General features: G+C 45.2%; 1 protein-coding gene across 1 annotated transcript in view; it reads right to left on the bottom strand.

The window, feature by feature from the left end:
• Nucleotides 1-19,812, bottom strand: part of CDH13 (cadherin 13) — a gene marked incomplete at its 5' end in the record, with an annotated part of 1,173,335 nt that overhangs the window by 103,256 nt on the left and 1,050,267 nt on the right. Inside the window, 1 exon segment of the mRNA NM_001133193.1 lies at nucleotides 16,249-16,502. Within this exon segment, the coding sequence (NP_001126665.1) occupies nucleotides 16,249-16,502 (254 nt within the window).

Genomic DNA, 19,812 nt, shown 5'->3' with positions numbered 1-19,812 from the left:
GCATTCTTGGTTCTTCGTACTCTGCAGAGATTTACCTGGTTGCTGGCCCATGCCACCTGTTCCTGCCTTGTGACAGAGGCACTCTTTAGTGTGGGAACTGAATATGCAAATGTTTACCTCTCACCTCATAAGCACCCATCCTCACAGAGGGCAGCTGGGGACAGTCATAACAGCAAGTCTGCTGTGGAGGTCATCGCGGGCACTGTGGAAGACTCACACTTGTGGAAGGGATTTGGAGTGGATGTTTCTCATTCCTGACTGCTCCCCATCCTTTATCATCCCTCATAGCATCCCAATCCCTCTTTTGAAGAAAACCCTGTTTTGTGCAGTGTTGGTGGGAGGTAGTAAACCACTCCCATTCTCTCCCAATGCAGCAGGAGTGGATATGGGACATGAGACAACTCCAGCAAACTGGATGCTCTTTCATGAGTGATGTGGGGGTGAGCACAGGTCATGTTCATTGCATGGGAAGCATAACATGAGAACTTGGCTGTTCTGTTTGTGGTGGTCCCTTATCCCTCCCTCCCTCCCCTTGAGTTCTATTTGGTGGCTACTCATTTTTTCCCGTCTGTCTTCTGGCTTTCTATCCATTCTGTGATGTGTAATGTCAACCCAGTCTGTTCTCGTTTTATTCCATCTAAGATAGCCCATGCTGGTTTCTGTTGCTTGCGACCATGAATCCTGACAGATAGTGGACTAGGTATGATTAGAGGTTCTGAATTGTCACATCCTCTTCTGCTCACAGGAAGAGTCTCCTCTGATTCATTTCACTTCAAACATTCAACCAGATCCTAAACTTGTTTGGGTGACAGCGTATCCACAACTCATGGTGTTATTTGCACAGTGTGATGTACTTTGCAGAGCATCTTAAAATACTGATAAATTTAATCCCAATGCCCAAACTAGGAACAGTTTTACTAGCAGAAAATATGACTATGTTATATGTGTGCTCTAGAAAAATTGCAAAATCAAGCCTACCTCCACCAAAGGGCCAAGCTGCAAACGTTCATAAATCAGTTGTTCAACTCCTACTTTTAATAGCAGTTCACCATTCATTCACTGGCACTGTCACCTCTGAGTGCTTGCTTACAGGCAAGCAAACAGCAGATGGCAAAACTTAATATTTAGAAACTCCTAACTGCTCCTTTGGATTTTACCAGGAATGAGGAAGAGACTGTTATCATGAGATTTAAGCAGTGAGGTACCCGGGGCTGGCTTGTGGAAAGTAAAAATAAACTAAGTCCATAAGCCACGAAAACCAAAAATTCTAGAAAAACACCCCTATCAGTCTCAAAGAAGACACCCTTAGTAAATGACTACACATTATGCTTTTTGCTAAAAATGCTAATCAGTTAATTTAATGCTATGTCCCATGCACTGTGTTCTAAACACTTTCCGTGAATTCTTTTCTTCTTTATCCATCACAGTGACTCTATAACCTAGATATTATTATTTCTCCCCATGTTTCAGGTGGGGAAACTGAGACCCAGAGAGATTAAGAATCTGCCCAAAGTTATGCTTCTGGAAGATGGACAAGTGGGGATTTGTGCTCTGGAAGTCTGGCACTAGTCTGGCAGTTGTGGCCACTTGGCTATGTACTTTTCTTTTCTTTTCTTTTTTTTTCCTTTGAGGTGGAGTCTCACTCTGTTGCCCAGGCTGGAGTGTAGTGCTGCAATCTTGGCTCACTGCAACCTCCACCTCCCAGGTTCAAGTGATTCTCTTGCCTCAGCCTCCTGAGTAGCTGGTATTACAGGTGCATGCCACCATGCCTGGCTAATTTTTGTATTTTTTAGTAGAGGTGGGGTTTCACCACATTGGCCAGGTTGGTCTTGAACTCCTGACCTCATGATCCACCTGCCTTGGCCTCCCAAAGTGCTGGGATTGCAGGTGTAAGCCACCATGCCCAGCCGGCTATGTGCTTTTCTTTGCAAGGCTGTAAGAGACCAGGGGTCTGACATTTCCCGTGCAGCTGCTCTGGGGTAGTTTCTAGAGACAGCCTGAATCTTAGATGAAATAAAAAGAGTCAAAGTCAGTTTCCTTTGCTTCCATAAGGAAAACACATCCTTCAAGTCCAAGAGTCTCTATTTGCCTATAGTAAGTTTGGCAAAATAAGGAAGTTTATGACAGAGACTTGTTCTCCCTAAGGCAACCACAGGAATAGAATGCACAGGGAAGTGGGCATGAAAGAGTTAAATGGAAAGAAACCGTGACAGAGTCTGTAAAAACATGTAGCATCATCAACCCATGCAATAGGTGGATGTCCAGCAGGCAAAGCCATCCCTGTCATCAGATGATGGCAGAAAGAGCCTCTGTGCTATGGAAAGAGCAAGCCGGGAAGAATGCATCCCTAGGGACCTCCTGCAACCTTGAGTCCTGGGAGCAACCTTGAGTCCATGGAGGTCTGGCCAGACTCCCTCCCCGTGCTCTTACAGGCAGTTGGCAGCAGTGATTTTTGCTGTGGCTATCAGCAGTGAAAGCTGTTATAAATCCATCAACTAAAATCAGAAATGGAACAAACAATTTTATTCTGAAAAACAGAAGTTGGAGAGAGCAAGCTATTGGGTCTGGTAATTGCACACACAGGGCACGTGTCTCTGGCTTCAGTTTGGTTTGGGAGGCAGAAGAGCAGAGAGGTGAGGATGGCTGTCATTGAGGCACATTTCCTGAGTGTGAATCTGAGTGTGAATTTCTTTGGGTAATTTCCTGAATCTTCCTAAGCCTTATTGTCTTCCCCTGTATAAAAGGGGTAATCAGAGACCCACAGGGTTGTTGTGAAATGAGGGGTGATCTAATGCAGAAGGCTCAGGGAACAGTGCTTGGGACAAAGTAAATGCAAGCTACTATATTGTAACCTTGAGCAATTTGGTATAGCTATAACAGAAAGTGGCCAGCCTAGCCTGGCTGTGTTAGGGAAGAGGATCAGACATGCTAGTCAAAGAAGACAGGAGATGGAAGGAGCCAGGATGGCCCAGGTCCATTCGACTCCTGGGGACATTGTGCACTCTACCCTGGGGACTGCATAGACTCAGGATATGCTGATTTGGGGTCTGGCTGCAAAGTTAACAGCATTGTTGTACGGAACTCTGCTGGTCTTGAACTCCTGACCTTGTGACCCACCTGCCGTGGCCTCCCAAAGTGCCGGGTGGGTGTGAGCCACCGCACCTGGCCGGCTATGTACTTTTCTTTGCAAGGCTGTAAGGGGATTCTCAGGAAGCAGTGCCTCATGTGAAACAGCGCCAGGCAGGGCCACTCCTCCCAATATGAGAGTGTCCCAGGGCTTGGCCACAGCCCTACATTCACTTCCCTCTTTGGGGATCATAGTCTCAAGGATTTAAATTCCATCTGGATGTTGATGACACCCAGGCTTCTATCTCTAGCACAAACGCCCCCTGATACCCAGCTCATGTGCTCCCTTTGTCTACCTCAAACTCAACAAGAACAAGACCGAGTTCCTGTACTTTCCTCCCATAAGTTACTTTGCCACTTCTCCAGCGAGCTTGCAAAGCTCAGAGATGTGCCCTCTGTGCTTCCAATTGTTTGGGACAAAAATCTTGGAGTCAGTCTTTATTCCTCTCTCTCTCTCTCTGACACACACACACACACACACACACACACACACGACACAGTTGGTTGCAAATCCCTGTCACCAGTACCTTCAAAACATTCAGGGCCTGGCCCAGTGGCTCACGCCTGTCATCCCAGCACTTTGGGAGGTCGAGGCAGGTGGATCACTTGAGGCCAGGAGTTTGAGACCAGCCTGGCCAACATGGTGAAGCCCCATCTTTATTAAAAATACAAAAATTAGCTGGGTGTGGTGGTGCATGCCTGTAATCCCAGCTACTCCAGAGGCTGAGTCACAAGAAGCACTGGCATCCGGGAGGCAGAGGTAGCAGTGAGCCAAAATCGTGGCACTATAATTCAGCCAGAAAGACATAGCCAGACTCTGTCTCAAAAATAAAAACAACAACAACAAATTCAGTGTCTGCAGCTTCTCACTGCCTGCACTGCAACCATCCCTGCGCAGACCCATGTGGCCTCTTACTTGGATTACTATGGTACGCTACACTCCAGTCCTCTGCTCTGCCTCTGTCTCCCTTTCCCTTAACTGCCCCCTTTCCTAATCCCACTAGCATGCTTAACACTTTCCCCATCTTCTCCAGAGCATCGGCCTCATCTCCCACCTTCCCCCAACTCACTGCGCACTGGGCACACTCCTGCACACTCTACCTCGGGGCCTTCCCACTTGCTTCCTCTACCTGGACCTCTCCACCCGGGATAGCTGTGTGGCTCACCTCCACTTCCTCCAATTCTTCACTGCAGCGTCACAGCACTGGTGACGCTTGTGCTGACCCCCTATCTAGAGTGACGGCTCCCCTCCTTCCTTCTCTGCTTTCTTTCTTTGCATTAATCACCAGTTACTATGCTACTTATTGTATTTATTAATTTTCTCATTCTTTTTCTCTCTTCCACGGGAATATAATTTTGATGATAACAGATTTTTTTTTCTTGTTTTTTGAGATGGAGTTTTGCTCTTGTTGCCTAGGCTGGAGTGCAGTGGCATGATCTTGGCTCACCACCACCTCCGCCTCCCGGGTTCAAGTGATTCTTCTGCCTCAGCCTCCCAAGTAGCTGGGATTACAGGCATGCACCACCACACCCGGCTAATTTTGTATTTTTAGTAGAGACGGGGTTTCACCATGTTGTTCAGGCTGGTCTTGAATTCCTGACCTCAGGTGATCCACCCACCTTGGCCTCCCAAAGTGCTGGGACTGCAGGTGTGAGGCACTGCTCCCGGCCAACAGATATTTTTAATTGTTTCTGGGGCTACTGTATCCCCCAATGCCTAGAAAAGCACCCAGTATGTTGTAGGTGTGGGATGAATGAATGGAGAGACAGGTCCTCTGGTCATAGCCCTAGTCCAAATCCCGAGGTCCTCCTTTCACATGTGCAGCCTACACTCAGGGACCCAAGAATACTTAGAAGCAGCCAAATAAGGTCGGATCTTCTAGTGAGATTCCTGCCAACGCTATTGGAATGCATGAGGAAATCCCCAAATTAAGCATTTGTAGGAGGACTGTAGTTTAGAGCCTCATCACTTGAAAATACAAGCTTTGAGATTCATTTGGAAAGCAAATTGGGAGCAGATGATGAAATGTATTTCTTGAATTAGTTACATGACTCACCGCCTGTGGTTTCATTACCCGTGTTAGGGTTAATGCCATGATAAGCTCCTCGTGCTTGCTGGCTGACTGGTGTTAGTGATTGACAGACAAACTCAGATAATAAATCAGCTAGTCTCCCTATGCAACTGACTGCTGTTGCAATCCTGAAATGTGTGGCTTTTTCAATCAGTGCTATGTTAGTAGCTTATGTAGCAATCCTCATCTATTTCAAATGGGTTTATTAAAAAAAAAAAGCTAAGTAGATTTTACAGCTTAGAAAATATTGGTCAAGGAACAATATTAACATTTGTCAATATTTTCTATATTGCTTCTGAGGATTAATTTCTAAGGCTGACAAGAAGGACCCTGATAATTATATTCAAATATAGCCAATTTGAAACCATGTTTTCAATAATGAAAGTCTGGCCTATGGCAAATTTATAACAACATATGTAGATGGATGTTAAAAAGGTGGTTGATTTGTAAAATAGCCTTTCATCCGTTTACCCAAATGGCCAGATGTTTCATGTTAACCAAATTGAGCACCTTTAATTGACATGAATAATGAAAATCTTCAGTCTCCAGATCATTATAAAAGCCAGGATTCTATTTTTAGCCAGTGAAGCACTTAAAACTTTAAAAATCCCATAGTTAAATTTGTGAGGCTTTGTTTCCCCCAGCATCTTCATAACAGAAAATCTGACCACTAAAAATAAGAGTCATCTGTGCTAATATATTTGCATAAATAATTAAAAATTCCACAGCAGAATAGGCAATAAAATGTATTGCTACCATAAACTTACAATGGAAGAACATCACTTTAATTAACCATCACAAAGGCACCACTGTAAACAATCCATTTACGTTTCAAACTCTGTGTTTGTTGACTTAAAAAAGGAAAAAATCTTAACTCATTAAAAACAAGAACCAAAAAAATGACCTCAACCCAGATCCTGTTATTGAGGTCAGTAACCACATTTAATTAAGATGAAGTGTTAATAATATAGTTTAGTAGAAGAAGGCCTTCTCTTACTTTCCCCAGGTAGAAATGTTATTATTTGGCCTTTAACTTCTGATTAAAATTTAAAAGGTGGGAGTCACCCCAATTTAAACTCTTAAATCTGGTTTTGAAACCTGGTTTTGGGATTAGAAATCCTCCTTCCTCCCAATAAATGGTAGGCTACTACATATTTTTGAACTCCTATGTTTCTGAGAATGCCAGTGATAACAAAATTTGCATTTTCAAGAGAGCTGGTTTTTGCCTTTTTCTTCCAAAGGTCTTAGAAGATACAGAATAAAATGTCCCATAGCCAATCAATGATGGTTTTTGCTTAATTTCCCATCATTTTTCGTGATTTCCTTTGAATGAGCTCCAATATTAGATTAAACAAGGTGTTAAAGAAAAGGACTTGATGAATCATAGGCAGACCAGTAAAAATGGAAATTGGGCATTTTAACAAATCTTTTGGGGCTGAAATGTCATTATTCTATGTTGTATTCTTTACCAGTTTGAATGCATGAATGAATTCTACTGTAAAGTTAAAAAGCATCCAGGTCAGAAAGATTAGGAGGAAGGAAATGACTTCAAAAAGACAGAGCCCCAAAGAAATCAGGACAAAGCAGTTGCAGTTTTCAAAGAGACGGGTATCTAATTTGGATCTGATTCAGATATTCTGTGTTCAAAGAATAGGCTCAATTTGGATCAAGGCTTCGGAAAAAGGGTTGGCTGACGGCAATGGCTCTTTAATGTAACTTTCATGGACTTGGAAAGTTCTGTGAGAGACTTGTACATCCTTCTAAAGTCTCCCTGCTAGCATTGGTCACCCTTCCTGGGGTTGGTTTAAAACAAGGCCAAATGCAAATGTTTGCATGGTTGGTAGACATTAGTCAATGTTTGAAGATAAAAAGAAAACAAAACCTATGATGTGGTTTGGATTTGTGTCCTCACCCAAATCTCATACTGAAATATAGTCTCCAATGTTGGAGACTGGTGGGAGGTGATGGGATCAGGGGAGTTAATGCACTCCCTCCTTGGTGGCGTCTTCGGGATAGTGTGTTCTTGTGAGATCTGGTTGTTTAAAAGTGTGTAGCACCTCGGCCCACCTACTCAAGACATATGAAGTGCTGGCTCCCTATTTGTCTTCTGCCACGATTTTAAGTTTCCTGAGGCCTCCCCAAAAGCTGAGTGGATGCTGCCATGCTTCCTATACAGCCTGCAGAACCATGAGACAATTAAATCATTTTCTTTGTAAATTACCCAGTCTCAGGCATTTCTGTGTAGCAATTTGAGAATGGAACTAATACAAGCTATGTCTACATTTTTTTTCTAGACAGAGTCTCACTCTGTCACCCAGGTTGGAGGGCAGTGGCACGATCTTGGCTCACTGCAACCTCCACCTCCCAGGTTCAAGTGATTCTCCTGTCTCAGCCTCCCTAGTAGCTGGGACTACAGGCAAGCACCACCATGCCTAGCTAACTTTTTTTGTATTTTTAGTAGAGATGGGGTTTCACCTTGTTGGTCAGGCTGTTCTTGAATTCCTAACCTCAAATGATCTGCCCACCTCGGCCTCCCGAAGTGCTGGGATTACAAAGCGTGAGCCACTGCATTCGGTCTACCTATGTCTACTTAATGCAGAAAAATGTGTGCATGCAGTCACCCCCAACCCAGCCGCCATTAATCTATTCTACCTGGTTACTGAGCACTTGTCATGCACCAGTCCTAATGCTGGGATTGGGCTGTTTCCAGACATTTGAGCCCTTAAGAATTTTTCTCTGTCTTTGGTGGCCTCACCCCAAATTGTATCAAAGGTACTAAAATGTACCCACACTAAAAATACATTTTTTTCCTATAACATGTTTGAAATTATTTTTATACTTTTGCTTTTGGAATTATTGTGCCATAAGAAATATTCTACTAATAATCACCTATAATTTATCTGCCATTCTTGCAAGGTGAGAGCTACAAATAGTTTGCAAAGGTAAAGACACTTTTGCAAATATTACGTTTAACCTGCTAAAGTTGTCATGATGCCATGGGCAGTTGATATTTATTAATTTCAATTTTGCTGCTTTCTTTTTGAATTTTGGAGGCAATAGACTATGTATTCAGGTCCCTGACATTTTTGTAGGCCCGTGGAAAGTCTGAAGGTCTTAGTCCTGTGCCTAAAGTGCTTAATTAACTCAATGGTACTGAGGAAACTCTGGTGGCTCATTAGGGAAGGAGATAAAGATGATTGTTACTCTCCCTGAGCACAAAGTCTAGTGGGAAGATGGACAATTATGTCAAGGATTGAGGAAGTGTGAAGCTCGGTGAAGTTACACTAAGAGATGCTCAAAAAGCCTTAAGCCAACATCAGCAGTAGGAGCAGTGGTGTGGAGGAAGCTCCGGCGTTCTGATTCACCACATTAACTCAGCCTCCATAAACCCTGCTTGTGTGCTTTCCTCCTTTAACCACGGCTCAGGGAGGTTCTCTCTCCTCATCAGTAAAAAGGGAGAACAAGATGTTCTCATTTACAGGGTGGTTGTGAAAATACAAGACTGGTAACAGTACTTTTGGTAAAGTTCTACATAAAAATGTTAGGTATTTTAATCATCCTAGTAGCAATATTATTACCATCATTCTCAAAACCCATGTCTGCAGGGGGTTGTGAAAATCTTGGCCTAGTTTGGTCTGGCACCCGATTCCCTAGAGGCAGAGGCCTGTGCACAGGCAGGAGGAAAGCAGGATTTCTGGGGGAATCCAGCCATCTGCTGAAAGTCAGCCGGGCATGGTGCGGGGGAAGAAGCAATTTGTGCCACTCTGCTCCTTCTCCTTGGCTGGGGATCACTGGTTCTTAGTTCCCAAGGAAGCCATTTATTTCATTCCTTCTTCCCTTCCTTTCTCCCTTTCTTTCTTCCTCTATAGGGACACCATCATTTGCAGCAAAAGTTCTTGCTCTTATGACGATAAGCTCCCTGGGAGGCTGTAGACAGAGACTATTTCTTTCACCAGTGAATTCACAGCACCTAGCATGGTGTCAGGCCCACAGTGGGCTCTACATAAATACCATGGCATGAATGAATGAATTGCTGTAATCCGTATGCTGTTCTCTAGCACTAGTCTTTAGCAACATCATCTATTATTTTGATTATGCAAATATCTAATATCATGGGATAGTTTTCTCTTTTAAAAGGTACCCTGTAGTTATTTAATAAGTAGAAAGTTTCCATTTAAAAAGGCATTCATGGCAGAAAGTGCTATATACCTTATACTATCCATTCTTCCTTTCTTCCTTAGTGAAGAACCTTGGTTTAAAAAACAAGGCACATTGCTTCCCAGTCAAATGACCATACTTCCCATAATCCCTTGCAGCTAGGTATGGCCATGTGACCAATTTTGGCCAATAAAATTTAAATAAAAATGTGGATGACTTCCAGAAAGCCTCCTTAAAAGGGAGGGAGTATCCCTCTTCTTTGTCCATTTCCCATCCTGCTGTCTGGAATGCAGATATGAAGGTTGGAGTGCTAGCAACCATAACAGACCATGAGGAAGAGGGTGCCAGCCTAGACGTGGTAAAATAGGGAGACAGTAGAACCCTGTGTGGGGCCGTCTGGGGCTGCCACTGTCCCTGGACTGCCATGCCTGCTCTAGACCTACTATATGTGAGAAAAAAAAAATCAACTTCTATCTGCTCTGAGCCACTGTCATTTTGAATTTTCCTGTTATGTTCGACCAAACTTAGTCCCCACAGATAAAATGCTTGACACATACCTGCAGGGCTCCCTGGATGAATGACCCTTTCCAAAAAAAAGTGTTGAGCAGTGATATGAAATTTTACATGGGTAGGAACAATATTTTTCTTCCACACATACCTTCTATATTCAAAGTGTAGGCAGAAGTCTCTGCTGTGGAATTGTTTACTATAGATCCTGGGCAAGATGAGTTCTGTCTGAAAAAGGTTTGGAGTAGGAATTGCTACTTGGTTGCCCTTGATTGTAGAGAGAAAGAAGTGAGTCCTCCCAGCTATTCAGAAGGATTTAGCTGCCGGCTGCCTCCCTAATGTAACCAAATCGGGGATCTGATGGAAGGGTTAGTTCCCATGTTTCATTTCACTGTTGGAGAAGGTTTAGCAAATGTAGTTACTTCCATTTTGCATAATTATCTTTGAGTTACTTTTTTTTTTTTGTGATGGAGTCATGCTTTATTGCTCACACTGGAGTGCAGTGGCACCATCTTTGCTCACTGCAACCTCTGCCTCCCAGGTTTAACAGGTTCAAGAAATTCTCCTGCCTCAGCCTCCCAAGTACCTGGGATTACAGGGGTACACCACCACGCACAGCTAATTTTTGTATGTTTAGCAGAGATGGCGTTTCATCATATTGAACAGGCTGGTCTCGAACTCCTGATCTCAAGTGATCCACCTGCCCCAGTATCCCAAGGTATTGGGATTACAGGTGTGAGCCACCGTGCCCAGCCTGAGCTACTCTTTCTAACAAGTTCAGTTACCTGAGTCCTCTCCTCATTAGAGATACTCGAATATCATTAGGATATTTTACCTGGTGCACCTGGAGGACGGTTGCTATGCTGAAAGCGGAAGCAAGTCTTATTATCATCTCACGTGGAGAGGATAGAGTGGGAACCTGCTCTGTTTTAGGACCTGATGTACATGATCTTGGAGAGGAAAAGGACTTTCTAAACTGTGACATCAATTTAGAAATGATGGAAAATATAAATTTGACTGCCTAGACCTAAAAACAAAGAATTCTGTATATGCCAAAAAACATTAACAATACACAGTAATACTTTTGCTCAACCAAAGTATTTTCAGGGACTTGTCTTCAGGAGAGTAATGATGCATTAAACAATTTCACTATAAGCATACCCGCTAATGTTTTAAAAAAACTGCAAACAAGTGTAAACAATGTAAATAGTCAACAACAAGGGAATAAATAAACAGATGAGTATATCCCTGTAATGGAATAATAGCACGCTATTCAGCGATGAAAAATAATGGCTATTTCTTGGGACAGAAAGCTGTTCAGCATATACTGGGAAATAAAAATGGTGAGTTTTGAGGATGGATAATGCAAGCCAATTTTGGTAATGAAAAACAGAATACTTACATACGTGATTGAGGGAGATAGATCCAAGCTGTGAAAAAGGGATTTCCTTGTCTAAGATGATGACAGATACTTTATTATCTTCCTTATTCTTACCTCTCTTTTCAAAAGTTTCTTCCAGAAACTATCTTAACTTTATAATAAGGATAAGAAGATAAAAGTCATTAAAAAGAAGAATTTCATCTGTCACTAGACCACTGCTGTTCATTTTGATTTGACTAACAACACAATGTAAAGGGCTTTTTAACAAGTCTTAATAACCCAGGCTTTTTAGTGAGAAGATCCCCTCTGATGTTTGGACACCACTTGTCTTTGGAGTCACAGGCTCCTTGGAGATCAAGGCGCCCTTTGCTGACTTGAGCATTCCCTGGGGAGATGAAAGGGTGTCTGGACGAGGTCAGCAGAGGAGCAGTGGTGCCTGAGATGTGCATTTCCTCATGCAAGGCAGGACATGGCCCAGGAGCTGGACTTAGCTGGAAGTGCGTTCCTAAGTTTCAGTGGGGTTGGGGTTGGGGAGAAGGCTTCCCACGTTGACCATGGAAGGAGCCCCCTCAGGGAGGAGGTGACAGTGGCCATTAGGATGGGCAGGCCCTGCTGCAGGATCTCAGGGTCCCGGTCTCTCATGGGGGCTTTTAGTTTCGAGGGCTTGGTGACTAATGTGACATGAGATGGGGTTGTTGGAGCTGAATCACAGGGAATGTCAGAAAAGACAGAGATGGTGGGGTGGGGAAAGAAAGAGAGACAGAGCAGCAGAGAGACAGACAGGCAAAGAGACAGAGGAAGGAGGAGGAGTGAGGCCGGACAGGTAGTCAAGGAAGTGACCTTGTTCTCGGGACGCAGCAGCAACTGTGGTGACCGCACAGCCAACACCGTCAATCTCAGGATGCGCACGGTAAATGAGCTCATTCAAGCAAAGCTGTCTTCAGTGGGGACTTTCCCCTCTACAGAACATGCACATTTTAATTTTGCTTGTCCTCAAACTGACTCTGCTCATCATAATCGTGGAAAACACAGCCCTGGGTGGAGATTTTAGATGCTAAAGAGACATGCGACATATGAACAAGCATGTACAGCTACTGCACACGTGCACCCAGAAGACCACCCAGAACAGCTTCCTAGTAACGCCTCTTCCCACCTCCTTATCAATAATCATGGAAGACTCCCAGAAGGGACCCTCCCTGGTGTGGGTCTTTGCTGCCTCATTGTTGCGAGCAGCCCGCCCGGAATCCTCTCTCTCAGAGTGTACTGGCTATTCTGCACCTAACTTTCAACATATTCTTTTTCTGTTGCAATAAATTACTCTATGCTGCACTTCTTTTGGTGTCTCTTGTTTAAATTTTTTTAAACTAAGAAGACAAGAACAGAGGTATCACATCAGCAGTCAACACAAGGAAGAAGAAGAAAAAGATATTAGAGATACTAAAATGTTATCAGGAGACACCTGATTCCTGTTTTGTGGAGGAGGAGGAGGAGAAGAAGAAGGAAGAGTTCTCTTCGAGATAAGTTTCTTCTTCCAGTGCCTGCTCCCTGAAGAATCATCACAACAACAGCAGTAACATCACAACTTGGAAGGCTGTTACATCTGTCTGAGAAGCCGGGGTAGCCCAGCGCAGATGATTAGGTTAGAAAACTGTCTCCCATCCTGGCCCCTCTCTGCAGCCCCACTCCTCCTCTGCACACACAGTCCCCAAGGGACAGCACTTCTCAGTGTGCAGGATCAAAGGCTGCAAATAATTAATGAGCCTCTTTTTCCCAAAGAGCTCCCATGACAATAGCTCAACCTGTTGGTGATGTTATCCCGGCTTTACTCCAGGAGAGGAGAGGGGTGGAGGGGAAGAAAGAGAAAGGAGGGAAAGGTGAGTAGGAGGGAGGGAAGGGGAGAAGAAAGGAGGAAGAAAAAGGGGGTGTCCAGCCAGTGACAGGCTGAGAAAGGGTCACGTGTGGGCCACTGTGGCTCCCAGCAGGAAGGAATATGCCTGAGGAGTGAGGCCAGAGAGAGAAATGTGTGCGGTACACACATATGCACATGCACACACACATTTACTTTGCTCCAAGGCTAGGAAAGGGATTAGTCCCGCCATCACTCAGCTAGGCCAATTTGTAAATGCTAGAACTCTTAGACCAGCTGCAGAGACACACTGCAGCTCTATTTTCTGTGGGGTTCACAAGGTTGACCTTTGTGCCAGGGGCTCTCTGTGGTTCCTGATTACACAGCGTTTGTTCCCATCCTCTGGGACTAGCCTCCTGCACTTCCTCGGGTAGCCGCCCCTGCAGGCCCTCAGAGCTGGGTGCTGGGGTCTGTGGCAGGCTCAGGCACCAGGACTCGTGGCACAATCCATCCTGCTAATCTTCTGCTTGGTTCGGAGAGTTGTGCTTGTGACTCAACCTGGGCCTTGGGCTGGGCTACTGATTAGGAGGGAAGATGTTGCTTTCCTCTGGTAGGATCAAGGACAGGTGTTGCTGGTGCCTCTTCCCTCTTCCCTCTACAAATGTGCAAATATGGCTGAGGACGGAGACAACCCAGGGGAGAGCAGAGCCAGATATAGAGAAGGAATATGGTCTGAGCACCTGAATTCCATCATGCTGGAGGCCTTCATTCCCATGGATTTTTCCATTAGGTGTGCTGACCTATGCAAGTAAGCAGGACCCCCTTTGGCATAAGTCACTGTGAGTTAGGTACTAGTTACTTGTGATGGAAGGCCAAAGCTGTGATGATCACACTGGCTAAAGAAACAGGAAGATCCTCAGAACTTTCTGCATTCCAGCTTCTCCCCACAGGTGTCACCTCAAGTCATTTCTAGGTTGCTTTCTCTGACCTCCTTCTTCTCTCGCACAGCGGTAGGATGAAGTCCCTTATCTGCCAGTGCTGTTTAATAGTAAGGTGACCTTTGCTCCCCATGGCTCGAATCTTGGCCTGGATGTTCCTTAATGTCTCAGCTCTCCCAGGCACCCCTCCCTCCCCAGGCTGGAATCCTGTTCCTAACTCAGTTTGCTGGGACTGCACCTGTGGCCTGCCTCCATACTCCCAGCAGTAAGCTTCATTTGTCAGACAGGATGTTCATCCCTCCTTCTCAGTCAGCGGCCCTCTGTGCTGGGTATCTGGGAACGTCATCCCGGTTGATCACTAGCCAAGGTGCCTGGAGCAGGGAGGTGCATGACCCCAGCTCCAGCAAGGCAGAGCCACCCTGGGAATGTGACCATGGGCCGAGTGACACTAGAATGGAAAACAGCTGGAGCTGGTTTATTCTCACTGTGAGATCCTGAACTGCAAGTCTGTCTGTTCCTGTGACCTAGAGCCTGAAGGATGCCCTAGCTCCTGTGCTATCTCGAGCAGTTTCTTCAGATATTCCTCCATCGTATATAGTATCCATAGGGTCTTCCAGCACGTTCTTTCTTTGCCTAAAGTCAGCAGAGCTGGTCTTAATCAAACAACCCAGCCTGACCTTCCTCTCCCACCGTCTGTCCCATCTTAGTGGGACATCTAGTCCTGGGTCCCAGACACCTCCATCCACCCCTCCCCATTGCATTAACTCTTTCATGACTGGGAGCATCCCAAGTTGTCCCAGCAATGGCAGAGACACAGGGTCCAAAACATCAACCTGATTTAACTCATTTTATTGCCCCCAGGGTCCCTGCTTTCACCTCCAATTGTAGAAATACAAGATGACACTTAAGCTCACCTGGCGACATCCTACCTTTGTCCGACTACCTTGGAGTCTGTTAAGCTACCAGTTTTCCCATCTAAGTACTTAAGAAAGACTTTCTCTTTGATGTTTAAATTGCATGTTTCCATTGTCAGATAGCAACAAGGAAAAAAAGAATGGCTATTTCAGATTCACATTATTATAGGATTTGGTATTATTTCACACGCTTGTCTAGTTCATCTGGCATTCAGAAAGCTTAGCCATAAAAATAAATCCACTTTTGGTGTTGGAAAATAACTTTTGCATCTTCTCCGCCAGCTTGCTCTAAAGTAAAGTGGTTGACTCAGTCCCCGTTGCACATTTTCAGGTGTTTCAAATCAGGAAAATCAGACACATGTTTATCGTAAGTGTGTCCAATACTTGATTATTTATACCTCATATGAGAAGATGATTAGATTTTGGAGGAGGAAGATTAATAACTTTCTTCTGCAGAGACAGGCGTGCATTTGGATCTGCACGCTGATTTAAGTTTATTGTGAAACAATGTACCAATGAGGGCATCTTTTATTTGTGAGCATTAGCTGCACCACGGGTAGACAGCAACCATTTAATTAAATCTCATTAGGAAAATGCCTTCTATCTAAGCACTGGGCAGAGCTTAAGAAATGAAGACAGAAATTTCTGAAGACTATTATTATTATTATTAATTTTTGCCTGCCCCTCATCAGGCAGAACACCAATCCCAATGCTCTATTTCCAAGCACCAGGAAGTGACTTTGCTCCTTCCCCTTCTGATAGCTCAGAGTCAGTGAGCATTTAGCAGCTAGAAGGAGCATGAACTTTGCAGAGTGTCCTGTTTCCATCCTGATTCCTCTGCCACCAAGCTGGGCTGCTTGAGCAAGTACCAAACCTCTACGAATCTACGAATCCGCAATACCTGTATCTGTAAATGGAGTTAGCAAAACTTTTGTCATGAAGCAGTGCTAATGACAAAGTAGGTAAGTTTCTGAGATGCAGGAGGCCACCCAGAGAGGCTCCCTTCTCTCTCCGTTCAAGGGCTGTGCTCAGGGGCAGCAGACCTGGCTGGTCATTTGGGAACACAGCACTGAAGCTACTCTCCTCCCAGGCTGGAATCAGGTGGGAGCACCATCCTCACCAGAGAGCCTGGCCCTCTGCAGCCGTCAGCCACAACCTCCTCTCTATGACGCTTTCCTCCCACTTGCTGAGATTGTTGACAAGTTTAATTTAATGGTATCTGCTCCTGACAACCAGCTTCTGTGACTGGAAAGGAAAAGAAATTCCTGCCCACCTCCCGTCTGTGGTTCCGGAGCCACTCACCCACCTGATGGTTTGATGCTGCAGGGAGTCGGGGTCCGTGGCATTCACTGTCAGCAGCACGCTGCCCACAGAGATGTTCTCCTGCCTGGTCACCATCATGGGGTCTGGGTAGAAGACTGGGCCCTCGTTGACATCCAGGACAGTGATGTGGACGGTGGCTGTGGAGCTGGGGCCGTAGGAGACGTCGGGTACGAGTGGGTCTTCATTTTCCACTTTGATCAGCAGGGTGTGAAAGGCGGAAATCTCGTAGTCCAATGGCTGGAAAGCAGACAGAAGGGTCTCAGGATGCACACCAGTCACAAAAGGCAGGTGGTTTGCACCAACTCCCTCTGAAATTCCATGAGCAACAGTGGGCCTTCAGGGACGGAGCTGGGCTTTGGAGGCTAAGCCTGTATAATTGGGGGGCTATCTTTAAGACAAAGAATATGAAACATGAGAATGTGAGATTAGGTGTGGATGTTGGGTTTTTTTTTGTTTTTGTGTTTTTGATTAAGAAATGAATGATAACACTTGACTTGAGCCTTAGTGATCTGGGCAGTGAGTGACTTGAACCTTAGTGATATGGGCAGTGAGTGACTTGAATCTTAGTGAGCCTCCCTCTGAGATCTCATTAGGCAACTCCCTGGAAATGGTGATGCCTAAAGCCTCCCTGCCTGGAACCTGTAACTCCGTATCCCCGACACCCATGGGGGCTCTGGTAAATGAGACCCCAATGCCCAAGCCTCAGTACCTTTATAGCAAGATAACCCTGCCTCTGTGATCACAGTGAATCAAATGGAACAGGAAAACCAAAGTTTTATTTTTAATGTTTCTCACTCACTTGCCACGAAGTCAAAGGGTCTCTATGTCCCTTCAAGTGTAGCCTGGGTACATGGTTTCTAGTGGAGTATGATGTAGGGAAAAGGATTTGAAAGTCTGAGCCACATGGAGTTAAGCCGCTGGGCCCTGCCCATCTGAGGGCATGTGAAAATGTATGGGAGCATTTTCAATTGACTCGAAGGCTCTACAGCCATTTGCCGGGCGGGGGACAGCAATACTAGACTTAAGGCCATGCCCAGGACAGTCCTACACAACGGTGGATTGTCCTATCCCAGTGTCAATGGGCAGCCTTGATGAGGACCACTCTAGGTGATTTTGCAAAGGGGGCTGAAAGTACCCACCTCCCCCAGCCACTGTGTGGACTAAACCAGAGGATGTCAAAGAAACTCCATGATAAACATTAGTAATACAATGGTGCTGTCAATTGAGTGTCTGTCACTCTCTTTCCCAACCACGAGAGCACATGATGTGGTGGGCGCAGCATTTCCCAGAGTGGGGTTCTGTCAGGGGTGAATGGGGAGACATTTAGGTAAGATGAGGGCATACTGCTTCTATCAAGTTATTTTCCTAATGCTTACTGGAACAAACAGCTCACCCATCAGACCCATGCCGTAATGGGTATTCTTGCAAGAAGGACAAGACTAAATGAGTGAAGAGATTTGATTTACACTCAACTAAAAGTAAGCAACAAGAGTTGCAGTGGACATGGGAAAATGAAAGCAGAGATGAGGACCGTTGATGCTGGGGAAAGAGCTGGCACCGAGGTGGGAATGGAATCTGGCAGGTTGGGTCAGAGTGTCTTTAGGCAAATAAAGTCACTTTCATAATAATTACAGCTGACATGTATTCAGTGCTAAGCACTCCACATATGGGAGAGTGTGTGCCCACATACACACACTGGAGATGCTTCCTGGTTGTAACTGGACTTCCTCTTTTCACCTAGAACAACTCCCAGCAGGGTTAGTAATAGGATTTTAAGAGTTAACAGATGCAAAGCTCTTAGTGCTGAGTGGCTGCACAGTGATGTTTCGGTTCAATCTCTGTAACACAGCAGTAATTTACCGTTCTATCCTTCTTTCTATGGATCCTAATAATGGATCTCTGTCCATCCCAAGTGATGCCAGAATGTGCAACTTCGGTAAAGTAAACTTCAAACCAGGGCCAGGGAGCTGCCATGCTTGGAAAATACAGCTATTCATCTCAATTAGGATCCTGGAGGGGACAGAGCCTTTGGCTTGCTGGGCCATGATGATGCTGAGGGTGGGCCCTCTGAACAGAAGTGAGATGCAGAGCACCCCAGTCTCCCAAGGGCCATTTCCACCCCATACCAGCACTAATCACAATCTTGGCCTAGTTTGGTCTGACATCTGATTCTCCACAGCCAGAGACCTATGCACAAGCAGGAGGATAGTGGGGTTTCTGGGGAATCCAGCCAACTGCTGACAAGTGAGACAGTCAAGATGCTTGGAAATAACCAATTTGTGCCGCTCAGCTCCTTTCCTCGGCTGGGGACCGCTGGTTGTTTTTTCCCAAGGAGACAATTCCCTCCCTCCCTCCTTCTCTCCTTCTTTCCTGGGGATATCATTATTTGCAGCAAAAGTTCTTGCTCTTGTAACTATAAGCTGCCTGGGAGGCTGTAGACAGAGACCATTTCTTTCACCAGTGAATACACAGCACCTAGCACAATGTCAGGACCATAGTGGGCTCTAAATAAATATCATTGCATGAATGAATCAATGAATGAATGAATGACTGTAATTCTTGTGCTTTTCTCTAGCACTAGTCTTTTGCAACACAATTATATATTATTTTGATTATGCAAAAATCTAACATTCTTGGATATTTCTGCCTTTTAAATTCCCTATTTTTTTATTAAATAGAAAGATGGGTGGCAGTCAAGTCCTGGTCCTGATGCATCATAACTCTGGGACCACCAGCAAGTCACTGCCTCCCCTGAAGTCTCAGCTGTCTCTACAATAAAATCCTAGTACAGAGGATTGTTGTAAAGATCAGCGGACAGGATGAATGTTGAATATTTCCCATGGAGCTAGGCCTGGCGTTGATATCAATAACAAGAAGCTGTTAAGATGGTGAGGAAGAAGAGTAGGGAAGCAAGAGCTGCAAGAGTCATTTCCCCAGCCCCAGTGTTTCTCCTATGTTCCCAGGCTGACACTCCCTGAACGGAACGCTGGCTTCAGAGGAACTATGCCATGGAGGTTGCCACAGAGGGAGGGGAGCAGCGAGGGAGGGAGCCACACAATGCGAGGCTGGCCTTAGGAAGGGAGCAGGGCCACGCTAATGTTTATTTCCATTTGCCTAAGGTGGGATCTACTAACTCCAGCTGTATGATGCCCAGGGCCAGACCACCTGGAGCTGGTGACACGTGGGTCTCTGTTCCTAATCCCCTCCGAGGGCTGTAATTGGATTAAGAAGCCCTCCAAGATCTCACAAAGCACACAATCTTATTAATGTGCTTTTTCTGTTGCTGGGCCTCTGTGTCAGGGCTGGGAGGAAATTGAAAATACTCCTGATGGAAACTACAGAGAGGCAATTCAATTAATATTTTTTCAAGTGTCAAGAGAGGATGTAAACCACTGTCCTGGGAAATTTAAAGCCTGGAAAAGTTGACCCACATGGGAAGGATGGAGGACCTGGGTTTGTTGGCTGGAAGAGGGAGGATCCAGAACCGATTGAATAGCTATGTTTAGGCCTGTGAAAGGTTTGGGGAATAAGGGATGCTTTCTGGATA

This window comes from Pongo abelii, chromosome 18, assembly GCF_028885655.2.
Source record: "Pongo abelii isolate AG06213 chromosome 18, NHGRI_mPonAbe1-v2.0_pri, whole genome shotgun sequence".
Lineage (NCBI taxonomy): Eukaryota > Metazoa > Chordata > Mammalia > Primates > Hominidae > Pongo > Pongo abelii.
Note: the sequence above shows the minus strand (reverse complement) of the source record. Positions and strands in the feature narration are given on the sequence as shown.